At 45.7% G+C, this 17,973-nt stretch overlaps 2 protein-coding genes across 3 annotated transcripts in view; one reads left to right on the top strand and one right to left on the bottom strand.

Annotated features, from left to right (window-relative positions):
- Positions 1 to 332, bottom strand: part of LOC148303614 (uncharacterized) — a 106,162-nt gene extending 105,830 nt beyond the window's left edge. The window contains exon 1 of the mRNA XM_088269678.1: positions 4 to 332. The gene's annotated coding sequence lies outside the window, so the exon portion shown is untranslated. The remainder of the gene's footprint in view (positions 1 to 3) is intronic.
- A 2,139-nt stretch (positions 333 to 2,471) lies between these two features.
- On the top strand, positions 2,472 to 16,868 carry LOC148303613 (BLOC-1-related complex subunit 6-like). 2 transcript variants are annotated; one of them, XM_088269686.1, is made up of 5 exons: positions 2,472 to 2,614; positions 3,241 to 3,459; positions 3,662 to 3,921; positions 13,563 to 13,765; positions 15,010 to 15,199. In XM_088269686.1, the coding sequence occupies exons 3-5, from the start codon at positions 3,663 to 3,665 to the stop codon at positions 15,097 to 15,099; spliced, it is 552 nt and encodes a 183-aa protein (XP_088125812.1). In that variant the 5' UTR covers positions 2,472 to 2,614; positions 3,241 to 3,459; position 3,662; the 3' UTR covers positions 15,100 to 15,199. The 2 variants fall into 2 exon arrangements, with proteins under 2 accessions (XP_088125812.1, XP_088125811.1); XM_088269685.1 differs by lacking the exon at positions 3,241 to 3,459 and having other exon boundaries at positions 2,478 to 2,614; positions 15,010 to 16,868.
- Positions 16,869 to 17,973: the final 1,105 nt, after the last annotated feature.

The raw sequence follows: 17,973 nt of genomic DNA, 5'->3' as shown, positions 1-17,973 counted from the left end.
CACCCTGACAAGGGAATATTGAATGGCCAAGTCACACACAGGCGTTCACCCGGAGATTATATACTAGAATGCAGCAAAGGTTGAATGCAAACAACGGCTACTCAAATGTCATGTCGATAAGAAATAACTACCCGAACTTTTAGAAGACAGGACTTCCCCCACTAATGGGCAGTAGAAAGGGTTGTCAACCGACGGTTCCAGATTCCCCAGACATTATTTCAATTTATGAACAAAAATACATTTCTATAATAAAATTGCATAAAGTCATACTGCAAACCATAACTTATGTGTAATTATTATTATAAATTTTGACATAAAATTTTACTTAAAATCATGGACTTCGACCCCTTCCTTTTTATGTTTATAACATATAATTTTGTCTAGCCTCCCACAAGTCTGACGATGTCGGTAACGACGGAACACGGTCACGGGTCAAACAAAATATATGTGGAAAAATTGTAAAGTTGTTATTTTATTATATAAAAAAATATATAAGTAATATTTTAAAGTCGATCTGGAGGCAAAAGATGATGTCCGATGTTCATTGTTGTGTGGTCATGGGGGGAGAGGAACAGTAGAAGATTGCAAGTACGTTGGTTTATTCCAAAGGGTATTTTTTATGGTTTATTTTTAAACTGCAACATTGTTTACACAGACTGTCAATGATAGTTGACACTTGATTTGTAGTCAGTACGTTTTGCCATTTGCAAGAGTCGAAACCGCGTGACGATTATGCGCGTCGAGGTTCGTTGAATGGGTCGAAAACAATATTCAGCTTGACCCTCTTTTCCAAGGCAAAATGTCACTAAGCGGAATTGCCGAATTTGGAGTGGAGAAAACCCAGAAGCCTTTGTCGAGACGCCCTTACATCCGATAAAAGTCACTGCTTGGTGTGCTTTATGGGCAGGCGAAATCATAGGCCCGGTTTTTTTTATAGGCGATACCGGCCAGAATGCTACGGCCAATGGAGAGCGCTACAGAACCACGATTACTGACTTCTTCGTGCCTCAGCTGAATGGCATTGGTGCGATACATCCTCTGCAATACTTCCTTATACTCAACAGGTATTACACATTTACCCACAACTTGCAACTGCTAGTTGTCAAAACTAAGTAATTTCCTTTGATCGTTGGATAATTTATGATTTTTAAATATTTTTGGTACCACAGAAACAGACGCGCCAGAATCCAATAAAAATTTTAACTCTCTACTATTTTTATTCATAATTATCTGAAAACTGTATCATTTATAGTTCTGTTCTATCTGTTCCATGTCTATTTCCCGATATCGCCTTTAAATTCTCGCTTTTATTCTTAGAAAAATTACAATTACTTTAAAATGTCCCGGTTTAGCACGCCTGTAGCATTTATTTACACTTACACGACAAACTACTCGTATACCTGACTAGAAACATTTGTGACAATTATTATTACTTCTTATCGCCAACCGAACGATTCGGCTGAATTGCGAATTGTCAACCCGTTCCTGACTGATGATGATTCCTTTTTTTTATTTTTAAAACTGTTGACTTTTGAATATATATATATATTTTTAGTTCAGAACGATTCTTTAATTTAAATGTTTGATTGTTGACGCCATTTCAATGCATTTTTGAAAACTCAAAGCGTTCCCTTCATGAAATAAATGTTCTTTCGGCCTACATCCCTTTAAACCCATATTGAAATACCTATTAGACTTGCATATAATCTAGATCCAAATTGGCAGTTTGTACTTTTCGATTTTAATCTTACAGATAAAATTTTCATCCTGGCTCATCATAAACGCCAATCAAAGCGCTATATAAAATTTCGCTCTCACGCGATGTGAATATATTTCCAAAACTAACTTCCGTTATGATTTATGTGTAAACCTTATACTAACGAAAAAGCTGAACTTGAAAGATTCAATAGAAGTGAGTGCTTTCTGTTGGCGTTAAAATCATCATTTCGTACGAAAAATTGCAGGAGACGACCTCTTAATTGTTCCCAGACATCCGATCCGCGATGAAAGGGTTTGATTTGTGCCTAATGCATAGCCATCGGTCGATAGCAGCTCTAGTACTTGCATACAATGGCACGCGTGCACACCAACACGGACTACCCGCACAATACTTTTTTTGAAAGAGAAATATTTGTTATTTTATTATTTACACAAATATATCAATTTCATACTATTTTTGTGAGCCTAAGCGGCTCATTATTAGAAATAGGTATAAAAATCCACTGAATGATCTATAAACCTTGTACATAATAAGCAAAGTAAATAATAAATGCTATTCCCATCTAAAAAAAAACAAAAAAAAAAACAAAAAATCCTGGCATTGCAATCCCTAAAATCGTAACTAAAATAAAACGTAAAAATTGGTAACCAAAGGGTTTGTGAATAAATAGGTATTCTGGGGATGTGTAGGTACCTTGAATAGTCTATGCTCGTTTTACTTTTTACATAGATTTTACGTTTATTTCTTCTATGTCTGTGGTTTTTCGTCTGACACTGACAGTTGCCTCGACAGTCCGAAATCCGATTCGATTATCAATCATACCATTATTAAATGTAATATACAAATTTTTAGGACGCCGAGACTTAAAAGCGAAAAGGAGTAAGCGATTTGAAGGTATGAAAAGAGCATTTTCAGGATATACTAGTTGATTCGCCGGGAATGTCAATTTGTTATCGAAACATCGGCAGAAGTGATATTTGTCTACACCCAAGTAACTTCACTGCTAACTAAGATGCAATGAAATGTATAAACTCATGCCTGTAGCGAGATAGCGAGTGTTTTTGCCTAGAATTTTCACTCATGAATTACATGAAATTATAGTAAGTTTAAACATAAAGAGTAAATCCACTCACGAGTAGACCAAGGCTATAAAACTTAAAAAGTTGAAGTTCGAGTAGGGTTATGATAAGCGGTGCTGCATAAGCCGTAGCTAGATAAATGCCGGTATGTAGTGTAGTATGGAGTGTAGCTGTGCTCAGCGGTCCGTGAATTTTTAACCAAAATACCTCCAGAACGGTAGCCGAGCATGCTGACCATTACACTACGAAGGCGGACATTTACTTGCATCTAAATCTTGTATTCTTAAAATTTCAACCTACCGATGGTTATGCAGATTGGGAGGACGGTATCCTTACTCGATCGTATGTCCTTGTGTATTGACTGCTTTATCCCGCATTCATAGTTTATTTCAATACGTCCCGTTAAAAATTATAGATACAGGTTTCTTCTTCTTCTTTTAGGACTAGGTCCTGTCATTCTCGGTTCGCTCTGGGAGGTGGAAGGCCAGCTATCCTTCCATCGTTTAGGCGGTCTTCCTGGGGGTCTGATCCCGCCTATGCCGCTGTCCGCTGCCACCCTCACCACTCGATCCCAACTCGCTCTTCTCACATCTCTCCAGAAACGTCTTCTTTCTCTTCCCCATCGCACAACATCTTCAACATCGCAGATTTTTCTTAGAGGTTTCACTGTACTTTTTTATAATAATGTGAAATTCGTTGTTACGATTTTTTTTCTAATGTCCGTATGCGGCCCTTGGGAAAATTTTAGGTCATCGATGCGGTGCAATTCGGATTGGCCAGGCCTGCTCTAGATAATATTGTCGATATAGTTTATTGCTAAAAATATGTAGCGCCATCTCTCAGGCGAATGTGCGGCTTTCAGGATGGCCTCCTCTTCCGGGGTGGAGGAAGTGGAGGGCGCGGAGGAGTGCCCGGGAGTCATGTCGGGCTCCTACCGGGAGATCCGGGAGCCGCCGCGAGAGCTGCGCGGGGTGCCGCAGCGCGAGGGGGACATGACGCACTTCGTGGCCGAGGACCTGGAGTACCGCATCCGCCTGGCCAGCCCCGTGGGCCGCCGCGACGCGCCCGCCGCGCTCCACCGCCACCCGCTGGCGCCGCAGCGCGCCCACGCCGACCTCGCAGGTCCGCACCCGCTCTTTACCCCCCCTACGCCGCCCCGCACACCTCCAGGAGACTGCCCTAGCTGTCCACCTCATCATCCCTGCCAGATATCTTGCAGTACCTTTCTGTACACTTCCCATTCCTCCGCACAACACATCATGCTTCAGCCATTCCTGCGCTGGAGTAGCCCGCATCTCCGCACCAAGAGTGCACAGTGCCTTCTCTGTACACCTCCAGCAGACTACCCTAACTGTCCATCTCATCATCCCTGCCAGATATCTTGCAGTACTTCCCATTCCTCCGCACAACACATCATGCTTCAGCCATTCCTGCGCTGGAGTAGCCCGCATCTCCGCACCAAGAGTGCACAGTGCCTTCTCTGTACACCTCCAGCAGACTACCCTAACTGTCCATCTCATCATCCCTGCCAGATATCTTGCAGTACTTCCCATTCCTCCGCACAACACATCATGCTTCAGCCATTCCTGCGCTGGAGTAGCCCGCATCTCCCTGTACACCTCCAGCAGACTACCCTAACTGTCCACCTCATCATCCCTGCCAGATATCTTGCAGTACTTCCCATTCCTCCGCACAACACATCTTGCTTCAGCCATTCCTGCGCTGGAGTAGCCCGCATCTCCCTGTACACCTCCAGCAGACTACCCTAACTGTCCACCTCATCATCCCTGCCAGATATCTTGCAGTACTTCCCATTCCTCCGCACAACACATCTTGCTTCAGCCATTCCTGCGCTGGAGTAGCCCGCATCTCCCTGTACACCTCCAGCAGACTACCCTAACTGTCCACCTCATCATCCCTGCCAGATATCTTGCAGTACTTCCCATTCCTCCGCACAACACATCATGCTTCAGCCATTCCTGCGCTGGAGCAGCCCGCATCTCCGCACCAAGAGTGCACAGTGCCTTCTCTGTACACCTCCAGCAGACTACCCTAACTGTCCATCTCATCATCCCTGCCAGATATCTTGCAGTACTTCCCATTCCTCCGCACAACACATCATGCTTCAGCCATTCCTGCGCTGGAGTAGCCCGCATCTCCCTGTACACCTCCAGCAGACTACCCTAACTGTCCACCTCATCATCCCTGCCAGATATCTTGCAGTACTTCCCATTCCTCCGCACAACACATCATGCTTCAGCCATTCCTGCGCTGGAGTAGCCCGCATCTCCCTGTACACCTCCAGCAGACTACCCTAACTGTCCACCTCATCATCCCTGCCAGATATCTTGCAGTACTTCCCATTCCTCCGCACAACACATCATGCTTCAGCCATTCCTGCGCTGGAGCAGCCCGCATCTCCGCACCAAGAGTGCACAGTGCCTTCTCTGTACACCTCCAGCAGACTACCCTAACTGTCCACCTCATCATCCCTGCCAGATATCTTGCAGTACTTCCCATTCCTCCGCACAACACATCATGCTTCAGCCATTCCTGCGCTGGAGTAGCCCGCATCTCCGCACCAAGAGTGCACAGTGCCTTCTCTGTACACCTCCAGCAGACTACCCTAACTGTCCACCTCATCATCCCTGCCAGATATCTTGCAGTACTTCCCATTCCTCCGCACAACACATCATGCTTCAGCCATTCCTGCGCTGGAGCAGCCCGCATCTCCGCACCAAGAGTGCACAGTGCCTTCTCTGTACACCTCCAGCAGACTACCCTAACTGTCCACCTCATCATCCCTGCCAGATATCTTGCAGTACTTCCCATTCCTCCGCACAACACATCATGCTTCAGCCATTCCTGCGCTGGAGCAGCCCGCATCTCCCTGTACACCTCCAGCAGACTACCCTAACTGTCCACCTCATCATCCCTGCCAGATATCTTGCAGTACTTCCCATTCCTCCGCACAACACATCATGCTTCAGCCATTCCTGCGCTGGAGTAGCCCGCATCTCCCTGTACACCTCCAGCAGACTACCCTAACTGTCCACCTCATCATCCCTGCCAGATATCTTGCAGTACTTCCCATTCCTCCGCACAACACATCATGCTTCAGCCATTCCTGCGCTGGAGTAGCCCGCATCTCCCTGTACACCTCCAGCAGACTACCCTAACTGTCCACCTCATCATCCCTGCCAGATATCTTGCAGTACTTCCCATTCCTCCGCACAACACATCATGCTTCAGCCATTCCTGCGCTGGAGTAGCCCGCATCTCCCTGTACACCTCCAGCAGACTACCCTAACTGTCCACCTCATCATCCCTGCCAGATATCTTGCAGTACTTCCCATTCCTCCGCACAACACATCATGCTTCAGCCATTCCTGCGCTGGAGTAGCCCGCATCTCCCTGTACACCTCCAGCAGACTACCCTAACTGTCCACCTCATCATCCCTGCCAGATATCTTGCAGTACTTCCCATTCCTCCGCACAACACATCATGCTTCAGCCATTCCTGCGCTGGAGTAGCCCGCATCTCCCTGTACACCTCCAGCAGACTACCCTAACTGTCCACCTCATCATCCCTGCCAGATATCTTGCAGTACTTCCCATTCCTCCGCACAACACATCATGCTTCAGCCATTCCTGCGCTGGAGTAGCCCGCATCTCCCTGTACACCTCCAGCAGACTACCCTAACTGTCCACCTCATCATCCCTGCCAGATATCTTGCAGTACTTCCCATTCCTCCGCACAACACATCATGCTTCAGCCATTCCTGCGCTGGAGTAGCCCGCATCTCCCTGTACACCTCCAGCAGACTACCCTAACTGTCCACCTCATCATCCCTGCCAGATATCTTGCAGTACTTCCCATTCCTCCGCACAACACATCATGCTTCAGCCATTCCTGCGCTGGAGTAGCCCGCATCTCCCTGTACACCTCCAGCAGACTACCCTAACTGTCCACCTCATCATCCCTGCCAGATATCTTGCAGTACTTCCCATTCCTCCGCACAACACATCATGCTTCAGCCATTCCTGCGCTGGAGTAGCCCGCATCTCCCTGTACACCTCCAGCAGACTACCCTAACTGTCCACCTCATCATCCCTGCCAGATATCTTGCAGTACTTCCCATTCCTCCGCACAACACATCATGCTTCAGCCATTCCTGCGCTGGAGTAGCCCGCATCTCCCTGTACACCTCCAGCAGACTACCCTAACTGTCCACCTCATCATCCCTGCCAGATATCTTGCAGTACTTCCCATTCCTCCGCACAACACATCATGCTTCAGCCATTCCTGCGCTGGAGTAGCCCGCATCTCCCTGTACACCTCCAGCAGACTACCCTAACTGTCCACCTCATCATCCCTGCCAGATATCTTGCAGTACTTCCCATTCCTCCGCACAACACATCATGCTTCAGCCATTCCTGCGCTGGAGTAGCCCGCATCTCCCTGTACACCTCCAGCAGACTACCCTAACTGTCCACCTCATCATCCCTGCCAGATATCTTGCAGTACTTCCCATTCCTCCGCACAACACATCATGCTTCAGCCATTCCTGCGCTGGAGTAGCCCGCATCTCCCTGTACACCTCCAGCAGACTACCCTAACTGTCCACCTCATCATCCCTGCCAGATATCTTGCAGTACTTCCCATTCCTCCGCACAACACATCATGCTTCAGCCATTCCTGCGCTGGAGTAGCCCGCATCTCCCTGTACACCTCCAGCAGACTACCCTAACTGTCCACCTCATCATCCCTGCCAGATATCTTGCAGTACTTCCCATTCCTCCGCACAACACATCATGCTTCAGCCATTCCTGCGCTGGAGTAGCCCGCATCTCCCTGTACACCTCCAGCAGACTACCCTAACTGTCCACCTCATCATCCCTGCCAGATATCTTGCAGTACTTCCCATTCCTCCGCACAACACATCATGCTTCAGCCATTCCTGCGCTGGAGTAGCCCGCATCTCCCTGTACACCTCCAGCAGACTACCCTAACTGTCCACCTCATCATCCCTGCCAGATATCTTGCAGTACTTCCCATTCCTCCGCACAACACATCATGCTTCAGCCATTCCTGCGCTGGAGTAGCCCGCATCTCCCTGTACACCTCCAGCAGACTACCCTAACTGTCCACCTCATCATCCCTGCCAGATATCTTGCAGTACTTCCCATTCCTCCGCACAACACATCATGCTTCAGCCATTCCTGCGCTGGAGTAGCCCGCATCTCCCTGTACACCTCCAGCAGACTACCCTAACTGTCCACCTCATCATCCCTGCCAGATATCTTGCAGTACTTCCCATTCCTCCGCACAACACATCATGCTTCAGCCATTCCTGCGCTGGAGTAGCCCGCATCTCCCTGTACACCTCCAGCAGACTACCCTAACTGTCCACCTCATCATCCCTGCCAGATATCTTGCAGTACTTCCCATTCCTCCGCACAACACATCATGCTTCAGCCATTCCTGCGCTGGAGTAGCCCGCATCTCCCTGTACACCTCCAGCAGACTACCCTAACTGTCCACCTCATCATCCCTGCCAGATATCTTGCAGTACTTCCCATTCCTCCGCACAACACATCATGCTTCAGCCATTCCTGCGCTGGAGTAGCCCGCATCTCCCTGTACACCTCCAGCAGACTACCCTAACTGTCCACCTCATCATCCCTGCCAGATATCTTGCAGTACTTCCCATTCCTCCGCACAACACATCATGCTTCAGCCATTCCTGCGCTGGAGTAGCCCGCATCTCCCTGTACACCTCCAGCAGACTACCCTAACTGTCCACCTCATCATCCCTGCCAGATATCTTGCAGTACTTCCCATTCCTCCGCACAACACATCATGCTTCAGCCATTCCTGCGCTGGAGTAGCCCGCATCTCCCTGTACACCTCCAGCAGACTACCCTAACTGTCCACCTCATCATCCCTGCCAGATATCTTGCAGTACTTCCCATTCCTCCGCACAACACATCATGCTTCAGCCATTCCTGCGCTGGAGTAGCCCGCATCTCCCTGTACACCTCCAGCAGACTACCCTAACTGTCCACCTCATCATCCCTGCCAGATATCTTGCAGTACTTCCCATTCCTCCGCACAACACATCATGCTTCAGCCATTCCTGCGCTGGAGTAGCCCGCATCTCCCTGTACACCTCCAGCAGACTACCCTAACTGTCCACCTCATCATCCCTGCCAGATATCTTGCAGTACTTCCCATTCCTCCGCACAACACATCATGCTTCAGCCATTCCTGCGCTGGAGTAGCCCGCATCTCCCTGTACACCTCCAGCAGACTACCCTAACTGTCCACCTCATCATCCCTGCCAGATATCTTGCAGTACTTCCCATTCCTCCGCACAACACATCATGCTTCAGCCATTCCTGCGCTGGAGTAGCCCGCATCTCCCTGTACACCTCCAGCAGACTACCCTAACTGTCCACCTCATCATCCCTGCCAGATATCTTGCAGTACTTCCCATTCCTCCGCACAACACATCATGCTTCAGCCATTCCTGCGCTGGAGTAGCCCGCATCTCCCTGTACACCTCCAGCAGACTACCCTAACTGTCCACCTCATCATCCCTGCCAGATATCTTGCAGTACTTCCCATTCCTCCGCACAACACATCATGCTTCAGCCATTCCTGCGCTGGAGTAGCCCGCATCTCCCTGTACACCTCCAGCAGACTACCCTAACTGTCCACCTCATCATCCCTGCCAGATATCTTGCAGTACTTCCCATTCCTCCGCACAACACATCATGCTTCAGCCATTCCTGCGCTGGAGTAGCCCGCATCTCCCTGTACACCTCCAGCAGACTACCCTAACTGTCCACCTCATCATCCCTGCCAGATATCTTGCAGTACTTCCCATTCCTCCGCACAACACATCATGCTTCAGCCATTCCTGCGCTGGAGTAGCCCGCATCTCCCTGTACACCTCCAGCAGACTACCCTAACTGTCCACCTCATCATCCCTGCCAGATATCTTGCAGTACTTCCCATTCCTCCGCACAACACATCATGCTTCAGCCATTCCTGCGCTGGAGTAGCCCGCATCTCCCTGTACACCTCCAGCAGACTACCCTAACTGTCCACCTCATCATCCCTGCCAGATATCTTGCAGTACTTCCCATTCCTCCGCACAACACATCATGCTTCAGCCATTCCTGCGCTGGAGTAGCCCGCATCTCCCTGTACACCTCCAGCAGACTACCCTAACTGTCCACCTCATCATCCCTGCCAGATATCTTGCAGTACTTCCCATTCCTCCGCACAACACATCATGCTTCAGCCATTCCTGCGCTGGAGTAGCCCGCATCTCCCTGTACACCTCCAGCAGACTACCCTAACTGTCCACCTCATCATCCCTGCCAGATATCTTGCAGTACTTCCCATTCCTCCGCACAACACATCATGCTTCAGCCATTCCTGCGCTGGAGTAGCCCGCATCTCCCTGTACACCTCCAGCAGACTACCCTAACTGTCCACCTCATCATCCCTGCCAGATATCTTGCAGTACTTCCCATTCCTCCGCACAACACATCATGCTTCAGCCATTCCTGCGCTGGAGTAGCCCGCATCTCCCTGTACACCTCCAGCAGACTACCCTAACTGTCCACCTCATCATCCCTGCCAGATATCTTGCAGTACTTCCCATTCCTCCGCACAACACATCATGCTTCAGCCATTCCTGCGCTGGAGTAGCCCGCATCTCCCTGTACACCTCCAGCAGACTACCCTAACTGTCCACCTCATCATCCCTGCCAGATATCTTGCAGTACTTCCCATTCCTCCGCACAACACATCATGCTTCAGCCATTCCTGCGCTGGAGTAGCCCGCATCTCCCTGTACACCTCCAGCAGACTACCCTAACTGTCCACCTCATCATCCCTGCCAGATATCTTGCAGTACTTCCCATTCCTCCGCACAACACATCATGCTTCAGCCATTCCTGCGCTGGAGTAGCCCGCATCTCCCTGTACACCTCCAGCAGACTACCCTAACTGTCCACCTCATCATCCCTGCCAGATATCTTGCAGTACTTCCCATTCCTCCGCACAACACATCATGCTTCAGCCATTCCTGCGCTGGAGTAGCCCGCATCTCCCTGTACACCTCCAGCAGACTACCCTAACTGTCCACCTCATCATCCCTGCCAGATATCTTGCAGTACTTCCCATTCCTCCGCACAACACATCATGCTTCAGCCATTCCTGCGCTGGAGCAGCCCGCATCTCCCTGTACACCTCCAGCAGACTACCCTAACTGTCCACCTCATCATCCCTGCCAGATATCTTGCAGTACTTCCCATTCCTCCGCACAACACATCATGCTTCAGCCATTCCTGCGCTGGAGCAGCCCGCATCTCCCTGTACACCTCCAGCAGACTACCCTAACTGTCCACCTCATCATCCCTGCCAGATATCTTGCAGTACTTCCCATTCCTCCGCACAACACATCATGCTTCAGCCATTCCTGCGCTGGAGCAGCCCGCATCTCCCTGTACACCTCCAGCAGACTACCCTAACTGTCCACCTCATCATCCCTGCCAGATATCTTGCAGTACTTCCCATTCCTCCGCACAACACATCATGCTTCAGCCATTCCTGCGCTGGAGCAGCCCGCATCTCCGCACCAAGAGTGCACAGTGCCTTCTCTGTACGCCTTCAGGAGACTATCTATCCTCGGAACCCTAACTGTCCATCACGTCATCCTCACCAGACATCTCGTAACAATTAATTCTAAAGCTGGAGAGTGGCCAAGGTGTTGGGCAGGACGCCTTCCAATTATTACTCAATTCAAACCCTTATCCGCACCCCAATGGTGCATAGGGCACTGCATCATATAAACGCAGTGTTATCTTGATCGTTAACACATGAAGGAAAAGGTGATCAGCCCTCCGCTTCCGTCCAGGGTAATGTTGAATAAATATTAAAATGAAAAAATCACTTATATTTATTAGACCTCCCTCTGGGAATCGAACCCGGGACCTCCAGAACGGTAGCCGAGCGTGCTGACCATTACACTACAGAGGCAGACTGCGTAACAATTAATACTATTAATTAAAATGAATAGTATCACATATTTAGTATTGATAATGAAGCGGTTAGCTTGGAAACCGGTAGACATTATGACTAAGTTATAATAAAATATTTATAGTGATTTTAAAACAATTTTATAGTGATTTTAAAACAATTCAGCAGTCACTTTGTGGTAAAATCTATCCATTTTCAATGATTGTTTTACTCAGTAAATACCGCTATTTCTTAAAATCTACTGTGACACGTGTTTTGATGCATTCCGCATTATTTTCAAACACCGTATGGTGTCGGAAGTGTGTGAAAATGATGCGGAATGCATCGAAACACGTGTCACAGTAGATTTTAAGAAATAGTGGTATTTACTAAGTAAAACATTAATTAAAATTTTTAAAACAAGTTACATTTTAATTATAAAATGGAAAATCACAAAGCTAGTGCCTCAAATACTATATAGAACTTAAGAAGAATATGGAAGTCTGGGCATTTAAAAAATAATATGAAAATAACTCCTATAATTGGAGATAATCCAGATTTTGTGAACAAGTATTTGGACACACTCAAAATGTTGTAAATAAATTATCTGGTCAAATTATATGCTTAATAATAAAAATGAAAATGGTATTTTCTGGCGTTTCTCATGTGTGTGATTATAATCCAGGATTCGGACCTCACATACTAATATAAGAGTTTCTGCTTAGTAAAAGGCTTCTTTACATCTCACCAATAGATGTCTCTAGTGAAGTTCTAGTGATTCAAGAACAAGGTTTCTAAATTGGTTCATATTTATAGAACTTCCGAGTAGTGTGGTTATCAATAATGGGTAGAATCGGCGAATGTTACACGCGTGTAAAGTGATCACTTAAACCAGTAAATACCCAGACTTCCATATTCTTCTTCATCTTTGATGAGATGTCAAAAAATAATATAAAATATCGAATGTTTGAACCTGAATATCTCGCTTAGCTCCCTACAGATATATATAAGAATGCTACCGATAGTCAGATAGTGTGTTTATATGGTGTTATCACTCGGAAAGAATATCTAATTCAACATACCCAACCTATAGGGGATTGTGTAAGGCTCGTGAAGTGTTTATAACAGCCGGTATAACCAATATTTTCATCCATTTTCTTTTGAAAAATTCGCCTTTGTAAAAATATTGTCTTTGTAAGTTGGTAACGAATGACGTCACAGAAACGAGTCCACATTACAATTCTATAAAGCAGATACATAAAGGATTAGGTCCCATAACAGTTATCAATAAGAATGCTACCGATAGTCTTATATTAATTTACTAGCCAATAACACAGGATGAGAATGATCCATTCCGCATTCGTAGTATATTTGAGTAGGTCCCTTTAACGCTTTGAGGACAGAATAAAAAATGTTTTACTAAACACATTTTTATTTCTAGAAATTATTTACAAATAAGTGTATATAGCAACTGAAAATTGTGCACACAGATTCATACATATTCATCCCTCAACAAAATTAAAAATACACATTGTATGCCTGGTGGTAAGCTACAAAGACCATGTTTTATAAAGTATAAATAAAAGCATTATTTATTATTATTATTTGATGAGATGTCAAAAAATAATATGAATTTTATCTAACTTAACATTGGCAAAAGTATTAAATTCTAAATGCAACGCCATTCCATAAAAAAATGAAGTGACGGTTAGTGTTCTGTCGGCAGTCCTGGAGGAGCTGGAGCGCGAGGCGCGGCGCGTGGCGGCCGCCGTGGACAGCCTCACCGAGCAGCTGGCCGGCGTGCTGCACTCCGTGTCCGCGCTCACTGCGGCCGGCGTGGCCGAGTACGGCGCCGCCGTGGCGCGCACCTGCGACGCGCTCGACCGCAACATCCGCGCCATGTACACCGTGCTGGCGCGCGGCGAGGAGGTACTGCGGCGCCCGCACGCTACCGCCTAGAGCACCCCACACCCTGCACACTACACACGCAGAGCACACCACACACTGCACACCCAGAGCACACCGCACACTGCACGCCACACACTACACACTACGGCAGGCACATGAACACCGCATGCTGAGAACTCTTTATAACTCCCTGGTGCGAAGTAGACTCGAGAGTGGCTCCATGATTTGGGGGCCACACGAGCTTAAGTACTCTCTTATGGCAGAGAAAGTCCAAAAGAAGTTTCCGCGGTATCTCTACATGAGAAAGTATGGCTATTATCCTCGGCTCTACCCGACCCAAAGTTCCACACCATGAAAAAATCCCTCCAAGTTGAACCGAGGTTGGAAACTTGGAGCAATGTAAAAACACATACGGTTATGTCAGCCGCGTATGGGCCATGTTTTGTGAAAACACATCCGGTTAATGTATACAATTGAAATTATTTATTGATTCGGCATTCATACAATTAAATTATTACACTCTGTTACAAATAAAGGTCAAATCATGAATAATTTAGAAAATTTAGAAATACACAGAAATTTTAATTCAGATAAAACATTAATTGATAATATACTGTTTCAAAATACGTCACCATTATTATCAATGTTTCCTTTTACAAAAAATCTTGTTCCTAACCCCCCTCCCCTCCCTATATTTATTAACCTATATACACCTAAATCTATTTTTGTTTGTTAGTTTTAATTTGTACCAGAAGATGAAAACATCGGTCGTTTTCGAAACGAGTCGTAAATATAAATAAAACTCACTAATTTTTTATTTTTTTTTTGACATCTCATCAAAGATGAAGAAGAATATGGAAGTCTGGGCATTTACGGGGCTGACGACCGTCATAGGCTGGTTTAAGTGATCACTTTACACACGTGTGACATTCACCAATTCTACCCATTATTGACAACCACACTACTCAAATTCTTGGAAGTTCTATATATATGAACCAATTTAGAAACCTTGTTCATGAATCACTAGAACTTCACTAGAGACATCTATAATAATATGAAAATAACTCCTGTAATTGGAGATAATCCAGATTTTGTGAACAAGTATTTGGACACACTCAAAATGTTGTAAAACTCACTAAAGTATATTCAAGTGTTTAATTTGAATAAAAAATACAATTAAAATTTTTTATAGTTTATAATGGATATATTAATTTAAATAAAATTTAAATTGAACACTACACGGCTGACCTGGTTTCCGCTTGCAGGTGTCTAGAGCGATGGCGCCGGTCGCGGCGCACGCGGCGCGCCTGGCCACCATCCGCAGGCTGCTCCTCATCCTAGAGTCCGCGCTGTGAGCCCCCCGGGCCGGGGGCCACGGAAGCGGGACCTGCTAATATATCACAGACGCCCTACCAACCTCAGAGCTGCCAAGTGACCACGGGAAAAGCGGTCATACATAATAATAATAAAAACTTTATCCGAACCTAATGGTGCATAAGGCACTGCGTCATATAAACGCAGTGTTATCTCGATCGTTTACGCATGAAGGAAAGGTGATCAGCCCTCCGCTTCAGGTACCAGTCCAGGGTGATATTGAATAAATATAACAGTGAAAAAATCACTTATATTTATTTTACCCCCCTTGGGAATCGAACCCGTGACCTACAGAACGGTAGCCGAGCGTGCTGACCATTACACTACGGAGGCGGACAAACATACCCAACGCCAATTGTATCCACCCGACGTGAACACGCTCAAGTATTCAAATACTTGATCATGTATTATTAACACACTATCTGCGGGAAGGGTAATTTTACCTTTTTAATTTGACTCATCGTAAATTGCGTGTAAGCTATTTTTACGCATGACTTTTGCGGAGTCTTCTGATCTCATATCGATGTATACAGTATGGTTAAATGTTATCACTTCTTTTCAGAGATGTTTATCTCTATTATGGGCGCGAATCCGCCCGCAGATAATGTGTTAATAATAATAATAATTTGGATAGCGGCAGCGGGGAAGAGATCAAAGGCGCATGAAAATATTCCACATGTCATTAGCGCCAACAAAAGAATTTTGCCTGCGATAACTGAAGGAAGATAACGGCGCTTCTATTCACCCCTGCGCTTTGCAAGTCACAACAACATTTCAGATAATAATAATTTGGATAATTTAATAGCGCCATTTTCGTAAAATACTACCTCAAGGGCGCTCATAAAGACATAGAAAATAATAATAATAGAATGGTAATGATAAACAAAAAATAGATGGATTGAAACGTCGTCAATCGGTCTCGGGCCGTCGAGTCTGGAGCGGGGCAAAGACGAGCCTACAAATAAATACGCCTTCCTCTTGATCCCACGGGCTGGAGAGTGGCCAAGGTGTTGGGCAGGACGCCTTCCAATTATTACTCAATCAAACCCTTTTCCGCACCCCAATGGTGCATAGGGCACTGCATTATATAAACAGTGTTATCTTGATCGTTTACGCATGAAGGAAAGGCGATCAGCCCTCTGCTTCAGGTACCAGTCCAGGGTGATATTGAATAAATATAACAGTGAAAAAATCACTTGTATTTATTTGACCCCCCCTGGGTATCGAACCCGGCACCTCCAGAACGATAGCCGAGTGTGCTGACCATTACACTGAGGAGGCGGAGTATTATTTCTAATTAATAAAATTCTAAATATTTCAACATCCCTGATCCCTTTTGGCTATGACTACTTATAGTACAAAAAAAATTAATAAATCCACTTGGGATCTACCCAAGCTCCTTTGCCTAGCCGTCAAAATATTTAGAATTTTGCTAAGTAGATAGTCGGCTGTCCAAACTCAAAACTCAGTTAGGGATATTTTATTGTAGGTTTTTTTTGCATTTATTGACTAAGTAGACTCTACTTAGTCCAAAAATGCAAAAAAAACGTACTACAAAAAAAATGTGCCTTACTGTGTTTTTAGTTTGGACAGCCGTAGTGTTTTAGTATTATTTTTTGACATCTCATCAAAGATGAAGAAGAACATGGAAGTCTGGGCATTTACGGGGCTGACGACCGTCATAGGCTGGTTTATGTGGTCACTTTACACACGTGTAACATTCACCAATTCTACCCATTATTGACAACCACACTACTCAAATTCTCGGAAGTTCTATATATATGAACCAATTTAGAAACCTTGTTCTTGAATCACTAGAACTTCACTAGAGACATCTATTGGTGAGATGTAAAGAAGCTCTTTATTAAGCAGAAACTCTTTAAGACTAACTAACTAACCATCACGCCGCTTCCCCGCAGGGGTAGGCAGAGAGAATAGAGCGCCACACCACTCTGTCCTTTCAAACATTCTTCGCCTCTTCCACGTTCACGCATCTCCTCATACATACCCGCCGATTGTTACGACTCCTAACCTGACCATTTTCAAGTATTTGGCATACCTGATCGTGCCATGTTTTTCTCGGTCTTCCTCTGCTTCTTTTCCCGCTAACATTCGCCTCATAAATTTGTTTTACCGTTCTTTCCTCACTCATTCGTTCTACATGTCCAAACCATCTCAACACACATATTGACAACCACACTACTCAAATTCTCGGAAGTTCTATACGTATGAACCAATTTAGAAACCTTGTTCTTGAATCACTAGAACTTCACTAGAGACATCTATGGGTGAGATGTAAAGAAGCTCTTTATTAAGCAGAAACTCTTAAAGTGTTTTAGTATTAATCAGTCTTGATAAAGAAGTGGTTAGCTTGGAAACCGGTAGACATTATAATAAAATATTTATAGTGATTTTGAAACAAAGTTACTTTTTAATTATATTATATCTTTCATTCGCTTTCTCTGTTACTCGTGTTGCGAAATGTCGCTTGTTAAAGGAGTAATTTGATCATATTTTTGGCTCCTTATGCGAATTGTCCGCCTCTGTAGTGTAATGGTCAGCACGCTCGGCTACCGTTCTGGAGGTCCCGGGTTCGATTCCCAGGGGGGTCAAATAAATATAAGTGATTTTTTCACTGTAATATTTATTCAATATTACCCTGGACTGGTACCTGAAGCGGAGGGCCGATCACCTTTCCTTCGTGTGTAAACGATCAAGATAACACTGTGTTCATATGAAGCAGTGCCCTATGCACCATTGGGGTGCGGATAAGGGTTTTATTATTATTATTATGCGAATTACTCGCTATACGAAGTTTCACTGTATTAATTTATTATTAGATTAAAACCAATATT

This window comes from Brachycentrus maculatus, unplaced genomic scaffold (genome assembly GCF_059751285.1).
Source record: "Brachycentrus maculatus isolate JH-2025_06_01 unplaced genomic scaffold, ASM5975128v1 h1tg000360l, whole genome shotgun sequence".
Taxonomy (NCBI): domain Eukaryota; kingdom Metazoa; phylum Arthropoda; class Insecta; order Trichoptera; family Brachycentridae; genus Brachycentrus; species Brachycentrus maculatus.
This window is presented reverse-complemented; position numbering and strand designations above follow the sequence as displayed.